General features: G+C 42.7%; 1 protein-coding gene across 3 annotated transcripts in view; it reads right to left on the reverse strand.

Moving 5' to 3' along the window:
• Window positions 1–18,776, reverse strand: part of cadm2a (cell adhesion molecule 2a) — a 230,788-nt gene that overhangs the window by 25,574 nt on the left and 186,438 nt on the right. For all 3 annotated transcript variants that reach the window (XM_037120374.1, XM_037120375.1, XM_037120373.1), the window contains 4 exons: window positions 14,877–15,014; window positions 3,180–3,341; window positions 2,000–2,090; window positions 1,712–1,890 (listed from right to left, as the gene is read on the reverse strand). In XM_037120374.1, coding sequence (XP_036976269.1) covers window positions 1,712–1,890; window positions 2,000–2,090; window positions 3,180–3,341; window positions 14,877–15,014 — 570 coding nt within the window. The remainder of the gene's footprint in view (window positions 1–1,711; window positions 1,891–1,999; window positions 2,091–3,179; window positions 3,342–14,876; window positions 15,015–18,776) is intronic.

The following is an 18,776-nucleotide window of genomic DNA, read 5'->3' on the forward strand; positions in this document are numbered from 1 at the left end:
TGTTGCAGATAATGACATATATGTTGCTGGGCAACCTAGTATTGACCTGAGCCGCGTAGTAGACTCCATCAGTCCAGCGGCACAGTCGGATTTGGCCTTGCCTACCTGTGAAACGACAGGGCCTCTGTGGTCGAGCTAGTATCGACAAACACGCAACTCATTCAAAAATGAAGCCACCAAAACTCCTTCAGCTAGGTTTAGGAAAATATTTTGGTTGCATGGGTGAATGAACCAACCCAAAACTACATGTTAATAAAAATCTTACGGCTCATCCTACTGCATTTGTCTCTTGCTCTAATCATTATCATCCTTGTCCACTGCTGTTATGGCACCTTCACACAACCAGTGCATTTGTGCCGAGGCGAGGCAAACTGTCACACTCGCATGTTGTTCTTTAATGGATTGGTGTGTCAGTTACACCTGCTGCTGTGAGATCGGGCTGTGCGTGGGACCCTTGCAGCCGCTCAGATGCAGTTAATAAATATTGGTTATTACTGAGAAATGTCTACATTCATTAATTGTTATATAGTGCGGCACTGGAGGCACATAGAGCAGAGTGATAAATGTATGCTCTCATCAATAAATCAAACTTAACTTCATTGCGCTATATGACTTTTCACCTAATTGGTTATTTATTATGTAGTTTAGCATTTGTAGACGTTTTAATGTTTAAACATTACTGACTCCAGAGGTTTCCGTGTGTTGCTGTGGCCTTGGCTACGACCAGCAGGAGGCACATCATGAACTATTGATAGTGACCTTGCATCCTTCATCAGCTCCACATCTGGTTATTACTCACCCATCACAGACAAGTCAAGAACACACACGAATTCACCTGAGCTCTTGAAAACATGGCCGTGGGAACGTGAGAGGTTTATTTCTCTCTCTCTCTTTTTTTTTTTCATCAGATCAGGTCTATTTTCAGAAATGAGAGCAAATGAACCACCTCTTAGGTGCCTGTAATAATCATCAAGGAATATTTTATCGATCCTTTGGGAAATGATGTTTTTTGCCTCCAGTCGAGTGGTCTCTCTGACCAAAAACTACCAGCCTTTTTTTCCTAAAACAGAGGGAAAAAGAGATGTGTCACTGCTCTACTCTTTTTTTAAGCATTATTACTTAATGCCAAGAGACAAATGGCAGTGGAGAAAAGGATGAGCTATCTGTTTTCCCTCACAGCGAGTCCCTTTATCCTCCACCTCCTCTGGCGTTACTAGGAATTACTTATCCTTCCTGGTGATATTCCTGACAACGCAGCACTAAATTTTGCCTCCCTCACACATTTCCCTCCCGGTGTGTGTGTGTGTGTGTGTGCGTGCGTGCGTGCGTGTGTGTGTGTGTGTGTGTATGTAGGATCTGGGGCGCAGGTTTATTTTAAGGAAGGCGTTGGTGGCATTTGTGTCACCTGAGGCCCTTATTCTCCCTGTGAGAGATGGTACCACTAATCACTCACAGCACTGATACAGTATGCAGATCAGGAGGTATTAAAATCCTGGTTTTTACAATGGAGCTTTGTGCCTGTGAGGTTTATACTCTCCATTATTTGTATAAAGCGCTGTTGAAGTCTTGCGTCCTCTTGTATCTTTCATTTCCTTTTACAGGTCCTTCATCTGTCACTGGTGTCAGGCTGATGATGATTTGTCTCTGCTCCATCACAAGAAAAAAACCCAAACACGATTACCTGCACAGCAGTGATTTCCTGTGAACTCACCATAGACGTAGAGTACATATTCAGCACTGCTGGTCCCTAGGTGGTTGCCGGCTTCGCAGCGGTAGGTGCCATTGTCTGTCTTGTTGAGTGAAGTAAAGGTGAGCTCCCTCCCCTCGACAATCATCCTGTCCAGGTCAGGAAGTTCACCCCCGTCCTTTGTCCACTTCACAGGATCCGGCCTGTGAGGATAGAGGATGTGAAAGAAGAGACAAGGCATGACACATGTACATTTTCTCACGCATTTCATAAAAGGACAGTGTCAACTAATGCAGGATGTGAGTGACTTACGAAGGGTTGCCTTTGGACACACACTCCAGCTTTAAGTACTGACCCTCCTGTGGGACTGCGAGGGAGTGGATGATATCCACACGAGGAGCATCTAGAACAGACGGAGGAGGCTCGAAGTGAGGGTCGCCCATATGAAATAAATTTACATTTAGATGACTTTTCCATGATTAGCTTCATATTGTGATGCGATATCATGATTATGCATAAAAAAATTATCCAATGGCAATAAGATATCAGACAAAAATTGTAAATTCCTTTTTGAGTTTTCCTTGAATAAAATTATGTGATTTTTGAAATATAATTCCAATATAAAGATCTAAGATGTCACCTTGTGACAGTTTTAATAAAATATAATAAGAGAAGATCTCTGATTTATGATTTTTCATTATAAGAATATTGTAATGATTCAAATTAAGTGCATGGGGATTTTAATCCACAATAATTTAATTTATGTCTAGACCAGCTTGATATAGTGCGATAAAAGTAAATGTATTGTAAATGTTTAAATAATGTTTTTTTGTAATAATGTAATGTATAAATATATATATTATGAAAACCATGAATGAATTAATGCCATTTATGTCAATTAAAATTCAGTTAATAGCTGTTAACCAGCAATAAAATGCTTCATAAAACAAATGGCTTATAAAGCATTTCATAACTTTTGGACAGTCAAATAACTATTTGGTGCAATTTGTAAGATTTTCATGTGATGAGCCCAACTCATTAACGGAATGTGAAAAGCAATTTGGATGTCATGACATCGGGGTATTGTGTTGCTGCCACACTCCCCTGGTGCTCTGAGCTCCCAGGGTGGACTGCTGGATGCACAGCTAACAGAGCTAGCGAGCTGACAGCAGCTATAGTTAGCAGCACTTAGCGTTTGCTCTGGTGATATGCTGACCCCTTGATGTCCGGAGTATGAGCCGGCCAAAGACAACCGGTCAAACGTTACATACTGCATCTTTAACTTAAGGTTAATTAGCTATAAATGTAGCGTTTATTCATGATGGTTATTATGAAGTCTTACCAGATGTTCAAACTTTGAAATAACAGAATTAAAAACATGCAGCATGTTGGTTCTATGAGGCTGAATGCTGGCTAACATGATTCTGCAGCTGTAAAAAGATCTCTACGCTTTAGTAAAATGTGTGCGTGTCTTTTCTGTGTGTACACTCACAGTGGACCTCCAGTACTTCAGTGGCCTGCTGCGGTGTCTGTGTCAGTGCCACATGGTCCACTTTACAGGTGTAGGCCACCCCATCGTCATTTCTGTCCACGTGCAGCTGCAAGGAGCTCCGTACTGTAAATGTCTTCCCGCTTGCGTTCACCTCTTTGGCACCTTTGGAGAGAGTTGCATACCGTCACAGATGCGGCACATTTATCTCGCTAAGGTATGACTGGCCACACACCAACGTGATGTTCGGTTAGGCCTTGATTCTGGTTTTATATTCATCGCAGTTCTTCGGGGGAATCATGCATGCATGAAGTATTTACAAAGCACAACATGAAAAGGAACTTAAATAAAAAAGTCCAGCCCACTTCACACGTCTCCCAGGATGCCTGCTTTGACATCCATACAGTACACCAATTGTGGTCATGCCTCTAACGAAACCCACCGGCCTGTTTTATATCTACACTGTCACCATTCATCCTCTCTGCCTCTGCGTCACTGCTCCCACACAATGTCTAACTCTCACCAAACAGTTTCAATTCACTCCACAACTATTTCCAGCCTCATTGGGAGGAAAACACTCCCAATCAGTCATTTTGGCGTCAACTTCAATCAGCCCTCACTGCAACATGTCATCATGCATGTTCCTCTCCATCTGTAAAAAAAACCTGCTCTCGCTGCCACACCTGCCTAACCAAACAGCTGATCCGCCGCTCCATGCCCATCAACACAGCGATCACTGCCAAGGCATGGGAGAACACAGCCTCCTCAAAATGATCTACATGATGTCCTGAAAAATTGGCTTATCCCTTGATCACATCATTACACGTTTTGCCTCATTTGCCTCCCTAGTGATATGGGCCTTTAATGAGCCAAATGTGTTTTGCTTAAAGTTTCACGACCACCTTGTGATGGCAAACTTTGACCATAGCAATGAAAGATTTTTTACAGTAAAATGACTTGAATGTGTGTTGGTAGACTAGCTTAAAATGGGCAATTGTCTGTAGACTAGTTTGTCTTTCTGTGTCGTGTTCAGTGTTGTGAACATAGAAGGAACACAGAACAGTGAAAATGTGGTTTTACAGCTTTTACTCCAGTCTCTCTTTTAAACTCGATGATCACTGAGCGATGTTTTAACGCCGCTTGTGCACCCGCATCCTTAACTTCAATGATGTAAAAAAATGTGCATCTCCGCCAGGGTCTCATATCTCCAACACTGCTGATCTGATCTAAGCTGGAGCTGTTAAATACCCACAGAGTCATTTCAGCCAGGTACAAATTCCTGCTGCACAATGAAGAACCTTTATCTAAATCCTCGAGCTGAGATGTTTTAACTAATCGTAGGTGAGCTGAGTTTCAGTGCCTTACACTTTTACCTGGCTGTGAAAACAAAGTTTAGGGAAGATTCCCCCCTCTGGATTTTGTGAAAATTCAATGTCCTCTACGGTGATTCCTGCACAAATTCATTCCCAAATAGTTCAAGAAGGGGCGGCTGTGGCATCAGGTAGCAGACACCATTTAATAATATCTGCCAGGTTTTGATGAATTCACCTCAGCCTACACACATGACGCCCATATTCTCCGAAAAATCCGGAGACTGTTAAGTAGGTGTTATGTAACACCAGTGACCATCCTCTGCCAGAACGCAGTTTTAAGCCAGCATTCACAACTCGCTGCTCGCTTGCCTCACTTTCACCCGCCGGCCGTTTCACAACTTAGCTGCTTATACATATCCTCCTCCGAGCAGGTATTTTTAACGCACACTTCTTTTCAATCACATCTGTTCAACCAGTCGTTTGGGGGTGGTCGGTCTGCTCGCATCGTGCCTGCTGCCAGTAGTTTAAATCGTATCAAGCTGGTATGTACACACTCCTACAAGGTCTTTTTTTTTTATTTCAAAAACAGCAGACTTTTATACCGTTCCCGCTGCCCAGGCTTATCTCTGCATTCAGGTGTTGCCCTGCTTTGTAAAATCCCCTTTGTTTCTTCTCACCAAAGCAAATTCAAGAAAAGCATCAGTGTAAATGTACAGTCTCTCCCTCCCTCTCCCTCTCCCTCTCCCTCTCCCTCTCCCTCTCTCTCTCTCTGTCTCATGCCGGACCCCTTTGTTTGTATCTCCTAAAGAGACTGTTTACGCTCCATATCCTTCTCTCCTGTGCGCTCATCTGCTCCACTTTCTAAGTATTCCACCCCACTGTCTCCTCTACCTCTCCATTCTGCCAATCAACCATTCTGCTCAGTCACTTCCCCCAACCGAGGCGATGAGCCCGCCTCCCCCAGAGATGAATGACTGACAGGTCTGCAGTGTTAGCAACATCCAGCCAGACAACATGGAGGGAGAGAAAATGGCTGGCTTTCTTCACAAAGAAGGAACTGAGGGAGAGCGAGGAAGAGAGGAGGGCCGGCGAGAGAGGACACAGGATATCTTATATCATGGCGTGCTTTAGGAGTTGCAAGTATTCTCCTGATGGTTACTCCACATCCTCACTGACAGCGTCTCCCTGCCTCTTCATCAGTTTTCTTCGCACCTTTCTCTATCTGTTCGCAGCCCTGAGGTTCCTTCCACAGGTCGCCCATTCCCTCTTGCTCTCCTGTTAATATTTGCACGTTACTGTTGAGGTCAGAATCGGGGTCAGCGAGGAGTCGGTTTACTGAAACTTTGTTCATTCAACTGACGAGCTGAGATGAGTCACCGCTGTTCATTGTTCTCTCGGGAACAGCTGAACAAAGAAAGGTTAAAAAAAATCACTCACACCTTTTTTTCTTTTCTTTTTTTTTTACCTTAAAAGAAGGGTTTTTAGAAAATATATATTTTTTAAATATGTCAATTTTGTCTGAATGAACTGAATGAATCATTTTGAACTGTGCGGTCTGACTGCGCTCATACGTTCTGCTGCTCGAGACCAGAGTTTAAGCACTTCAGACATTGTGATAGGCACTAAGCGATGCCCCGATGGCAACTAATGTTCTGTCTGTACTTTAAAAGTTTTCAATTTCTTAATGTGGGTTGGCTTTCGGCAAAACACGCAAAAAGGATTTCTTCCCGGGTTAGCTCGAGCCCGAGAAACTCCGTTTCTCTGTAAATCTGCTGTGCGATTTAAGTGTCTAGACCTATTTAGACTCTCGTCTCGTGGCGATTTGAAGGGACTCTGATTGCCTCTGTGGGATCCGGGATGAGAGTACTACAAAAAACGGCTTGCTCCCGCTAAAGTTTGGGTTCATTAATGTCATTATATGGTCCAAAAGCCTTCTCAGATCCACTCTGAGAACATAATAACGGTTGTCTGACAGCGAGCAGAGTGTGCCAATCTGCATCCACTCTGTTCGGCACCGTTGTGTGCGGGGGCGTGCACGTGTGTGGGTGAAAAGGTATAATTGCTCTATAAATATCTTATTACATCTGAAGAGCAGCTGAAAGGAGCAGCTGACGTTAAAGCTAAAGCTCGTCGATCAGAAAGCTCATCTGGCCAGTTCTTGTACCAACATGGTGATATTTGGGGGGGGGGGTGAGAGTTGCTAAAATCATCATCGTGATCACAGTGCCGCCGTGGAGTTACTTCAAGCCGCTACCGTCAACTTCACACGTTATTGGCTCTTGTGGTGCATGATGCTGGGCGAGAAACAACAAGCTGGATTGCTGGAGGACTGTTCGAAGCCTCGATGGCCAGAAGCTGTTGAACGAGAGAAAATGTCTTCGCCGGCCTGAGTGAACAACAATGTTTTCAGCTGTTCTCTGAGGGAGGCAATGTATTTTAATCAAACGCCCGGCCTAAAAGTTAAAACATGGATACTTGCTCTTTTCTTTTGCCGCCTGATTCAGAACAAAACACTGAGGTCTGCGCTGTATATTACATTCATAATCATCCCATTTTAGAGAGAGTTTCTATATAAACGTAACAAAACCCAGCTTGAATTCTCTTTATGTTTTCATTTTAACTTATTTAACTGAAAAACGCATTTTCTCTAAGCTTTTGCCACTGTGAATATGTACTGTATACAGTTATACTTTAAAAGCAATCCCACATGCATTATACTGTTTTAACACTGCTTGACTTTGTAGCACAGATTCTCTGTCTCAGTCTGCCCCTAGCTAATTTTATTTCAGAGTACGGCGTAGCATTTCTTGGGATGATTTAAATTTGGTCGGACACAATTGGTGGATGCCGAATGAAGGAGCGAGAAGCTTGTTTTGTTCGCTCTAATTACAGAATCACAATCAGTCAAAGAGCATTTTTTTTAAAAATATGTCTAAACAGGCTCAAACACACTTGCGCAGATTTACAGAGGTGTAAGTCTTTACCTTTTTATACAGCCAAAATGATTTACATTCAAATTGTTGTGAATTTCAACATCGCACAAAGAAAAAGCTCTTTCACACTTTGTATGCTTTTTTTTAAAAAAAAAATCCAGTGAAATAAACCCCATCCGACCGTATTCACCTGTAACACTTCTCCTCAACAAAAAGCCTGGCAGCGTTTGGCTGCCACTGCGGCGCACTGTTCTGTGGGTGGCTGCTCAGAGCTCTGCATCATCGGCGTGAGCCAAGACGGAGCCTCGGAGGATTAGAAATGGAAATGACGGACGTAAAAAAAATAAGAGGAAGAAGATGAAGGGGATGGCGAGGAAGACAGAGGAGGGCTGCTGGGTGGGGGTGAAGGAATCATCGACGGCGACACAGCTGATTAATCCTGGCAGTGGGGAGGCCCGGGGATGACTAAACATACCCTGAACTGTATCCCATCTGAGATTTAAAACAATTTGCTCGAGCGGAAAACAATGTAAAATGGCTTGTGGGTGAGGATAATCGAAAACATATACTCATTTAGATACAATACAATTAACAATGTTAGATAAATAGCTGCTCCCTCTGGCTCTCAGGGTGAGCGGCACGGCAGTGACTAAACTTTTAAACGGGAGCCTGAATACACAGCAGGCCCCGGCTCCAGTCAGGTGTGGAGATGATGTATTGTAGCCTTGCTCCTTCTTCTCACTTATTCTGGCTACCGTGCAGTGTTCGGGGAGCTGTTGGCAGCCTGTAAGCATCCTGCCCAGTCTGACCTGTCTTACCAGCTCAACTGACGGCTGACTCCAGCCGGGGAGCACTGTTAAATGTTAGGAGAGTTTCTATCAGTGCCTGGCAGACCTGTATCATAATGTCCTTCCTGACATGAGACTCCCTGAGCTTTCACGGCTAAGATGTGTCTATGAAGACGTGTTTCTTTTTTCGCCGGCCGCTCAAAAGGAGAGGTCTGGTCCATGTCGCTGCCTTGGCATTTAGAACTGGACAGGTGCTCCACCTCCGAGATGTTGCTCTTAATGGCCACAGACAGTGGGTGTAACAGTCTGACCTCCTCTCTTCCTTCGCCACAGCACTCGAGTCTAAGCCTGTTAACCTGATCGTACACCGGTATGATGCCAGAGACAGAGGATAAGTTAGCTGCACCTCTACGTGGGCATATTTTATCAAGGTGAAATAGGTCCAAAGAAAGAAAGAAAGAAAGAAAGTGGAGGAGGAAGAGGAGGAGGTGGAGGTATCTATTCTCAAGGTAGTTCTGCTCTTTATGTGAGGACTGAAACCAAAAGAAGATTCAAGACAACTTAAAACCAGAGTGTTATAAGGTGTCAAAAAGGTGAGGACCCAAATGCTGACACACAACAGGCAGGTAAAGAAAACAGCTGAAGGCCAAACTCCCCCCTCCCAAAAAAAGGTAAAAAATAAATAAATAAATGCAAGCAACAAAAAGGCAGGTTACAAAAAGCTGGCGACAAAAAAGGCGACAAGGAGAATCCAAGACACTGAGTAATAAAGGACAAACCATGAAGCTATAGGGAACAAATCAAGAACACAAGAAAAAAGGGCCAGAGAACAGACAGGAAGAAACAGGATGAAGTGAAGAGAAAAACACAGGCGTAAACACACAGGAATGATTTCACTAGGGGAAAACGTGTACGTACAACAATAACAAACGACGCACAGGAAGAGGCCTTCATCATAAAACTAGACGTGTAAAGACTAAAACCTCTGGAGCCATGACACAGAGGGATGTGTGTAGTGACTTAATATTAATTTTCAAATCATAGCTGCAAGAATTATACAAAGTTGAAAGAAAATAAGCAAAAATGTCCAACATTTGCTGGTGGCAGCTTCTTAAATGTGAGGATTCGCTGCAAAAGAAAGAAATCTGAAGACGAGTCACATCGGGCTCTGGAAAACCGTGACGAGCACTTTTCATACGTTTTTTTTTGACACTTTATAAACAGAATCACGACATGACCTGAAAGCAATCAGCAAGTCAATCGATAACAAATATGATCATCAGTTGCAACCCTAATCACATGCCAAGCTAATAGATTTGCTCAGATCTCACGTCAGGCAGCATCTCTGTGCCTGTGCTGCACATGCATACAGCATGGAGAGGGTGAATATGCGTTTTTGTGTGTGCATCTTTTATTCATGCCAGTCTGACTCGCAGGAGCCATCTTGAAATTACATCTTTAATGGGCATTGATCCGCTCCACCCCAGGGAGCTGGGTAGTACAAATGTAGTCCCAACACAGACTTTTAAAGCGGTGTGCAAGGTTGTCTAACACTGCCCACGTGACTGGGGGAAAAAAAAAAAAAAGTTTTTTTTTCCCTTGTAACTAGAAAACTTCTCTAAATTCCACAAGTTAATTCTTATTTCAGTGCTCACAATGACACTAGCGCTCTCATCCACTTCAGCGTTTTCGCCCTCTGAAATGAGCTCCAGGAGCTATTTCCTATTCACTTTCCTCAATAGCTCTTTCGAGAGCAAACCTCAGAATAATGATGGCCACCTTATTCCGTTCTCACTCACAGTAGTCAAGGACAATTACCCATAAATGAAGAAATAGCTGGCACTATTTCAAAAGGTTGTTCAGTCACTGTTCAACTCTTTAGTGAACGGGCAGCGGATTTGAGTGATAAGCGTACCGAGAAGTCAGCAGACGGCGACCTAAAATAGCGTGAGCTGTGTCTGCAGTAATAGTTCCTTGTCCTTGACTAACAAGTTTGACAACAGAATAGAGATGTGACCGTGAGCGAATTTGATTCAAATCTTTGTGCTTCCACCCCTCCCTAAGCCCCCTTGGAATAGAGTTATCGCGTAACACGATGAAGCAATAACCTCTACAGTTTAGGTCAGAGAGTATGATAATACGAGTCCGACAGCGAACATCCCCACCCTTATTTCAAATAAATATTCATTTCATCTCTGTCGCGCTCGGTCTCCACGCAGCCCCCTCTGGTTCAGTGGTGTGTAAACAACTGCTACATGTGCTGATATTGGCAGAGGTCTCCCTAGGTTACGGTGTGTAACTGAGATAGAAATATATCATTACTGGGTGGGGACTGAGGGGATCTGAGGGACAAAGAGACTGAGAAATAAGAATATTGGATTCCGTTCCACACACACAAGCTTAAATCCTTACATGTGGGCTGTCTCCTCCATCTGTCTGTTTTGCTCACCCACACATATAAGCAGATGAATACACGCACGCACCCGCACACACACACGCGCGCGCGCACGTTTAGCATAGTGAGTCCGTTAACCGCATGCGAATGGGTGATGGACTGCTCCAGTGGCTCTGCTGGTAATATAATCTTCTCTATTCCCCCAGATCCCACACCAATATGTCACAATTGTCATTTATTCCCAGCATGGTCACCCACAATCAGATGGCTTTTTTTTTTTTTTTTCTTTTACACTGAACACACCCTGTGACGCTGTCAGGATGATGAACACTTCAAGTGCGCTCGCACACACCCACACGCTCGTGCATACATTTTGTATGAACATGTGTCACTCTCGGTGTTGATGTTTATTTATTTAGTCAGTTTTAAGAAGAGAAGTCCGACCACCAGAGAGCGGCTCGCTGGGTCGGCCTGACTCATTGCAGTTCAGCACGGCAGCTGCAGGTGCATTTACACACAAACAAACTCTCAGCCGTTGTCATATGTACCAAGTCAGTCTGACTGTGTCCAGATAATTACTCACACCTTAATGCTAAGAGATGGCGCACCAATTAGTGTCAGAAATGTATTTATGGCGGGCGCAAGGAAGATGTAAATGTGTAAATTGTCAATCATGCTGTCGACATGTCCTGAATAAGTCTGTCAAACGCCTCACGCTGAGCGATGAGCTGCTAATTAAAAACAGACACCTAGTCGTCGGGAAAGGCAGGAAAACTAATCAACAGATCACTGTTTTCCTTCACCCTTGAGACCAACACGTGTTTCAACATTTTGTACATTATTACCTTTCTGTGTTCACAGATTATTCTTACTGGTTTGGCAACAAAGGTTTATTGTGACGAGGTTCGCCACCGAGGTAAACGTGGAGTTGAATGAACATGACGATGCGGATTCAATAACGTCTCCCAACTACAGTTAATTAAATGGAGAGATGCCATGATAGCTGCTTAAAACTGTGCGGAACACCAGCATTGATTTGGGCTTATCTGCTTGCTTATCTGGACCCCTTGGAAACCCTTAATGCGAGATAGCGGGCTGAGCTGTCTGGGCTTAAGCTCGGGGTAGAAAGGGTGAGATGGCAGACGCTCAGAGAGGGACGAAAACTTTGCCTCTGATCGGAATTCTTTACGAGTCCTAAAGCAGATCTGACAAGAATCTTCTAATCTTGACATTTAGATGAAAGTCTCAAGGTTCTGCTCTCCGTTCTGGGACAAGAGGGTTTCTTTAACAATGCTGATTCTTTTCCCCTTTATTTTGTTTGTCCCTTCAGTATTTGATGAAGTGGGGATGAGACTCTATCAATCTCTATCAACTGTTTCAATTCATTTTTTTTTTTTTTGCGTTAAGTACACTTATTGCCAGAAAAGTGCTCTCATACTTCAGAATATTAAATTATCTGATACTCTACTCAAGTACCATTTGTATGTGTGACTTCTACTTTTACCAAATCAATATTTTACCATGATTTCTTTACTTTTAACGCTTAATGTCCGGCATTGTAGTGATTTTTATCCACTAGTAAGTAGTGTTAAAATAAAAGTCCTCCAAAAGTTGATGGGCTTCTTTCTGGGCCAAGACCCATCCTTCAGCCCAGTTTAGCGGAAATCTGTTCAGTGGATTTTGTGTCATCCTGCCAATTGCCCGACCGACCGACCAACTGACCAACCAAACAACCAACCAGACATGGGTGAAAACACAGCCTCCTTAGTGGAGGTAAAAATTGGAGGGTAAAGCTAAGTCAGCAGTGTCAGTGTTAAATGGCGTATATATTATGGAATACAATTCAGAAAGACAAGCCTGAACACACTATGTGTCCTTAGTGGGTTAGTGACTACAACCTTGTCATGGTGAATAATGTACGTGCATAAAAATGTACAAGGCCCAAATTAAAGATAGCAGCGTGCCAAGTTGAGGAGAAAATTATTGCATCTGACCTTAATAAGGAAGCCAATCCTCCCGAGACTACCTTCACTTCAAACCACGGGGGAGATCTCTGACTACCTGTTAACTTTCTGTGGTAAATTAAAAGAAAATTATGCCCTGGCTGTGTTTCCATTTGCCTTACAGGGAGCTCCTCTCTCAGTAGCGGGCCTCTGGGAGACGCAATAATCACCAGCAGATACACAATAAGCCTGTAAGGAAAAATAGTCACTCTGCTAATTAGTGCATGCTCTTTTTTATATATATATATATATATATATATATATATATATAAGCTTCATGTTCCTCAGAAGAGCAACAAGAGGAAATATAAAGTGGAATGACAAACTACTATAATAGAAAAGTTAGATTACAAAAATGTTTTTAAAAAAACAACAACAATATGCGACTTGGGGATCTGCTAATAAACAGACTTTAATGACTGAAAGATGGCTAAGATTATTGTTTACAGGATATTAAAGTGCCATAGCGGTTATAGAGAGCAACGAGTATTCTGTTTAATTTTAATGAAGGATAAGCAAAACATGAGGTTCTGTCAGTGTTAATGAGCTCAAGCATAGCAAGGCTATTAGCTCTTTAGCGCGCTGGTCCAGTGATGTTACCAGGTGATTGTTATGTGAGTCTCTCGCGGCAGTAATGTCTCTAAAAATACATCAAAAATATGTTTTTTGATTGCAAAAACATGTTGTACATTAATTTGAGCACAGATCTAAGTGTGCACCAGCTACAAGAGAGACCTCTGCAACGCTGATGACAGAGAGGCCAAAAAAAAAACGAACAAGAATGCATTAATATGCAAAGTTAATAAGCAAAAATCATGCATGCCTTGGCAAAAAAAAAAAAAAAGATTTCTGTGGTTTATTAATCCTGAATATTAGCAGGGAAATGAACTCTGAGAAGTGTCTGTGTGTTTCGCATTCCAAATGTGATTTTACTTTAAACTGCGACTGAATTTAACCGGGCATTTACGACGTGCAACACCTGGCTGCCTGCTATTCTCTCTACTGAGGTTCAGTGATCTGTTGGGTTGTACAAAGATTTTGAAAGTTTTCATTGCCGGTCTGCATTGTTGTCTTCTGGCAGCTCCAAACAAAATGAGAGAACAAAAACACACGCCGTTCTCAATCGAATCTCTTTGTTTGCAACTTGTGCTTGGTTTAAATCAGCGCAGAGCGATTTGCATTTTGCTATCCACCTTTAGTCTGCATTGCGAAAGAGCACAGAAACCCATCGGAAATGTTCCGCAACTGTGCTGCTGATCTGTGACAGCCTGTCCCGCCGGGTTCTGCGCTTAATTCGATTCAGAACCACATCTGTTGCTCTCTCCCTAAAACCTTATTTCATCATTTCACGTCTCTGGCTCGCTTTTCTTCAATATTCTCCCTCGGTCGCTCTCTCGCTCTCTTCCGTTCAAACAATTACTGAGGGGATGGTTCATCAAGTCGAACAGAGCAGGAGCAGGGTGGAAATGAGGTGTGTAGTCCAGTCGCTGTGATTTAAAACAGTCCTCTGATAACAAGGGAGGTTAATGTATCGGTCTCAGGCCAGAGGACACGTGCTGAATCTGTTCCAGGAGAAACAGCTTGTTCGGCACCAAAAATACACGGTCGAGGCATCACTGCAGCGGTGTCATCGTGCCAGGTTTGTAAGAAAAGATTTAAGTTTGCATTGTGTTATGTTTGCTGATTACAAAGCGGTCTGAGCCACGCTGATAATGTAATATTCAATACACTTTAGTATCTGACAACGCATTTAAAAAGTGCTGGCCTAACTGAGTGGCGTGTTCCGGGGAAATCGAAACTATAGCTTTGTATTAGAAATATCAGTAAATGATACTCATCATTGTAAGATAATACCAGAAAGCACAGAATGATGTGCTTTCTCGTCTCCATTATACCTAATGAAGGAGTAGCTGGCAGTTGCTTCTCGAAGGAATACAGAGAGCATCCAATACAATAACACTTTAAAATGCTGGAGGCGGGGGGGGGGGTGGGGGGGGGGGGGGGCGCCGGCTGGGGGGATTGATTGCATTTCCATTTTAAGGTTATAAGGAACACCTTTGATTTGGTTTCCAATAAGAACATGTCGTGTTCTCGATAAGGAAAACTGACGAAAAGGCGCCCAGCTTGACAGCTGACAGTTGACAGTCAGATATCTGTGAAGATAAGCAAACACTCCCTTGCCCGGTAATGGAACCATCATTTCCTCTTGTGTCGTCATTCACCCTGAAAGGCCTGATATGCTGTCCAATGTATCCAAATGTTACATACCTTTAATCTCCTTCTCATTCCTGAACCAGCGCAGGTCGGCAGCGGGCTTGCTGCCCTGAGTCATGCAGGTCAGGGTGATGTGGTCTCCCTCCATGGCAGGCTTTGTCAGGCCATCGATCTCCGGCTTCTCTGGCACACCTGAAAGATGGAGCGGATATCACGGCGATGGAAACTTATTCACACGCAGCGGTGTGTCATTATGCAACAATAACATTATTATGCCTTATTGGAAATTCTCCTCTAGCCTGCGCCCCTGCAGGGAGATTAGAGAGCAGAGCATGGCGCAGCATCCCTGAGCAGTGTCCTGTTCAAGGAATGCATCAGGGATCCACGAATCAGCGGATGGTCCGTCCAACGACCTGGGCATCTCCTTCTTCAAGGGCTGGTTCACAGGAGTTACAAAGAAAATCTTTTCTCACATACATCAAGCGATATCTCGCCATGCAGGTAGTTGAGACCTTCTTTGATCGGGACTGTGTGCCAAACTAAAATACCACAGAGGTGAATACAAATTTGGTTTTCACTGAGGATCGAAAAGCATGTATACAACGACACTCGGTACAGAACACGTACTGTACCTCCAGCAAGGCGCAACAGTCTCTTTAATTCAACCAGGCCTCACCCATATTAAATTTAACATATTCAGTGTGCTGGATCCAGAAATTGCCTTCACATAGAGATCCTAGCCACTGATTTTTTCATCAAGATCCATGCATTATTCCCTGAGATATTAACGAATATGCAGAAAAACGCTCTATCTCAAAATGTTCCTGGATCTGTCCCTTTATCTGGCTATGCGCCACGATTTCATGGGGCCCCCTTATGGTCCAAGATCGATCCTCAGGACAAGTTTTGTTGGCCCGAGGATCAATTTGTCAGAAATTGAGGCGGAACGTTGGCAAGCTAGCCAGCTAGCGACGCAACAGTTCCTAATTGTTTGTAAGGCTCACTTGTGATGGAGCACTCGTTCACTGTGTGCTCTGTTAGTAAAGTAAACAACTCCCAAAATCCCCTGCCACTTCTCAGCGTCAACAGACGTCAGCTTTTGTCACTGTTTTTAGCATCAGAAATCTCGTAGTGCGTCTCTGAGCTGGAAAAAATATGCTGTTTTTCCTCTGTGTGTATTTGCATGCCGTGTAAACAAAAGGCTCGTGACAACGGAGGAGGCCACAAGGTTGAACAGAAAACGTTCATTACTGGCCCTCGCTATAATGAGTGTTTTAAGTGTGTAGTGTCTGCCCTTCTGATGTCAATGAGCAATAAGTCTGCCTCGGGCTGAGTGACTGAAAGGTCTGTCAGTCAATGCCATTGACTGACTCTGGCCTTGTCTGTCTCACCACCTCCAGTAAGGTTTATTACCAGACGTAAAGGTCTTCTTGTTTTCCTGTTTACCACACTTGTGCATGCACAGCCCCAACAATGGCTGCCGCTCGGTAGACACGATATGCGGCGGGATCCAATTAAACACTAAACATGGAATTTTCAACGTCGACGTTTATCTGCAAATCGGTTCACTGCATGGTTTTCAAGTGTGTAAAGTGCAAGTGTCATTATATGTAACTAACCCGACATCTACTGTGGTCTGTGTGTAAGTGTGCGTATGAGTAGGTGCGGCTTGACCGAGAAAAAAAAAAAGGGGTTTTTTTTCCTCCAAGATTTAACGAGAGCAGATCAAATACAATGTTCATCTTATACAGTCACGTTCCCCTTGGGTGGCCAGAGGCTGAGAAGCTTTAATCTTTTTCTCTCTGTCTGTGTGTGAGTCTGCGCATACATGTGGGAGAGTAGAGCACTGTGGGTGCGTGGGTTTTCTCCACCTGTGTGCACATCGTGGATATGTCTGCGCTGCGGCGTGCTCTTGTGTGCGCGACTGTTTGAGCACTAACCAATAGCGTTTTCAAGACATGGAAAAGTAATGAGACCTCAGTTTGAGCCGATGTGTGGTGAAAAGGAAAAGATTTCAGTGGATTTCACTGACAATTCCCGTGGTCATGACGATCACATTGCTTTATGTTAATATATACATTTTATACAGTAATTACATGTATATACAACAATTTAGAGCCATTTTTCGTAAAAATGTTATTTAGAACTTTATTCAAGATTAGTTAGTGTGCTTTGTGCATTTTCTTTCAGTATATATTGGAATTGGCATGTTTTGTATTTTCAGGCACGCTATTACCTTTAGTAGTTTTGAGTGAAATTTCTCTTGTACGGATTGCATTTAAAATATTTGCTCATATTTATGTAACCCTCTGGATTAAAGGCAATATGTAAAAATGGGTTTTAAACAATAAAAAATAAACAGCATGTGAAAACATAACAGGTTTGACATTATGTCCTAGGTGTAGTGTTGCAGAGGTATTAGCATCGCCATTGTGAGCATTTGAGCATCCTGACGTTAGCAATTAGCTCAAATGCAGTGTGAGTGCAGCCTCACAGAGCCATCTGAATCATTTCAGTAATCTATTTATGATTGTCGGCTACAATTTAAAAATTGCAAGCACGTGTTTGTATGTAGTCCTCAAAATATTTTGAATGATTTGAACGCGGAGCTTGATTAATTGCTCGTGTATTTAATAGTTTGGCATTTTTTCCAAATCATTTTCAATGTTTTGCTGCGTTTATCTCCAGCTCTCCCTGTCCTCAAACAGTGGCAGTTAAACCAGACCATTTTGTATGTTTATTAAATCTCCCTCTCTGTTTCCTGGCTCGGACCATTAACTATTGTTCAGTATTGCAAAATCATTTTCTCCATATCCTTATTGAGCAGTAGCCTTTAGTGTCTCTAATTCTCAGAATGCTTGTTAACACAGAGAGCCAGCTAATGGTCCTGGAGTGCACTAGCACATCTATTAACATTAGCGAAAACTAATTGGCGAGATAATAAGGCCGGTGGCAGGAAATGAGACAATGTTTGTGTGGGGCGATGATCACAACACAAACAATACCAGAGGGCCACACAGTATGTTTTTACATGTCTGCAGATGCAGGTATTTTTGTCTTAGAAGGAAAAAGACACAACTAACCATTAGTAGCTTAAACTGAAAAAACACACACACACAAAAAAAAACTCAAAGCTTAACCTCCACCGATGTCACACGGCTGTGTAGAGGTGTTGTTTTAGTAATAATGTTCCGAAATTAACACATGCACAAAATGGAATAATCATTAAATTCATCAACCAAAAAAAAAACACTTTAAACTTTTTTGGATACGGACAAAAAATATCTCACATTCTCCTCGATATAAGTTTCCACCTAATTACATTGAAACCTTTGAATGCACTTTTGCTACCTACAGGTATTAACATTGCTGTGCTGGACCCCCGAAAAAAAGATTGCCATTGTAATACACTATGATCCTTGCAAAAGTTGTGAGTGATAGGCAATTGCAAAGTACTGATACTGACCTTACAAGCCATTCTAAAAAACACTCTGTAATGTATTTTGATTGTGACAAAGCATTCTGAATATTTATGATTGCGTATAGCTACGGGCACAATGAAATACTTTATACATATGTTTATCATGCATTATAATGAGTCGTGATTACTGTTATAAATTGTTATTCATGCATGTTTATTAACTAGGAACTAAGGAACAAAGAACAGCACTACAGACACATTATATTGCATCAACAATATGGAGATAATGTGTTATAATGGATTATTGACATGGGTTTTAGAGAACGTGTTACCAAAAAGGTAGGAAATTCCAGAAAATGCAGAAATGTCAGGGTTTTTCTGTTGTCTTTCTTGACTTGTTCTCACTGATCCATCTCTTTTAGCTACGAGTATGTCCTCCACAGCTGAAAGCAACAAAGTTAACCATGTTGTTTGAACGCCATTCAAAGTCATTCTGGAACAAGTAGGACAGACATCGGAAGACGTCTTTCTTA

Source organism: Acanthopagrus latus, chromosome 13, assembly GCF_904848185.1.
Source record: "Acanthopagrus latus isolate v.2019 chromosome 13, fAcaLat1.1, whole genome shotgun sequence".
Classification (NCBI taxonomy): Eukaryota; Metazoa; Chordata; class Actinopteri; order Spariformes; family Sparidae; genus Acanthopagrus; species Acanthopagrus latus.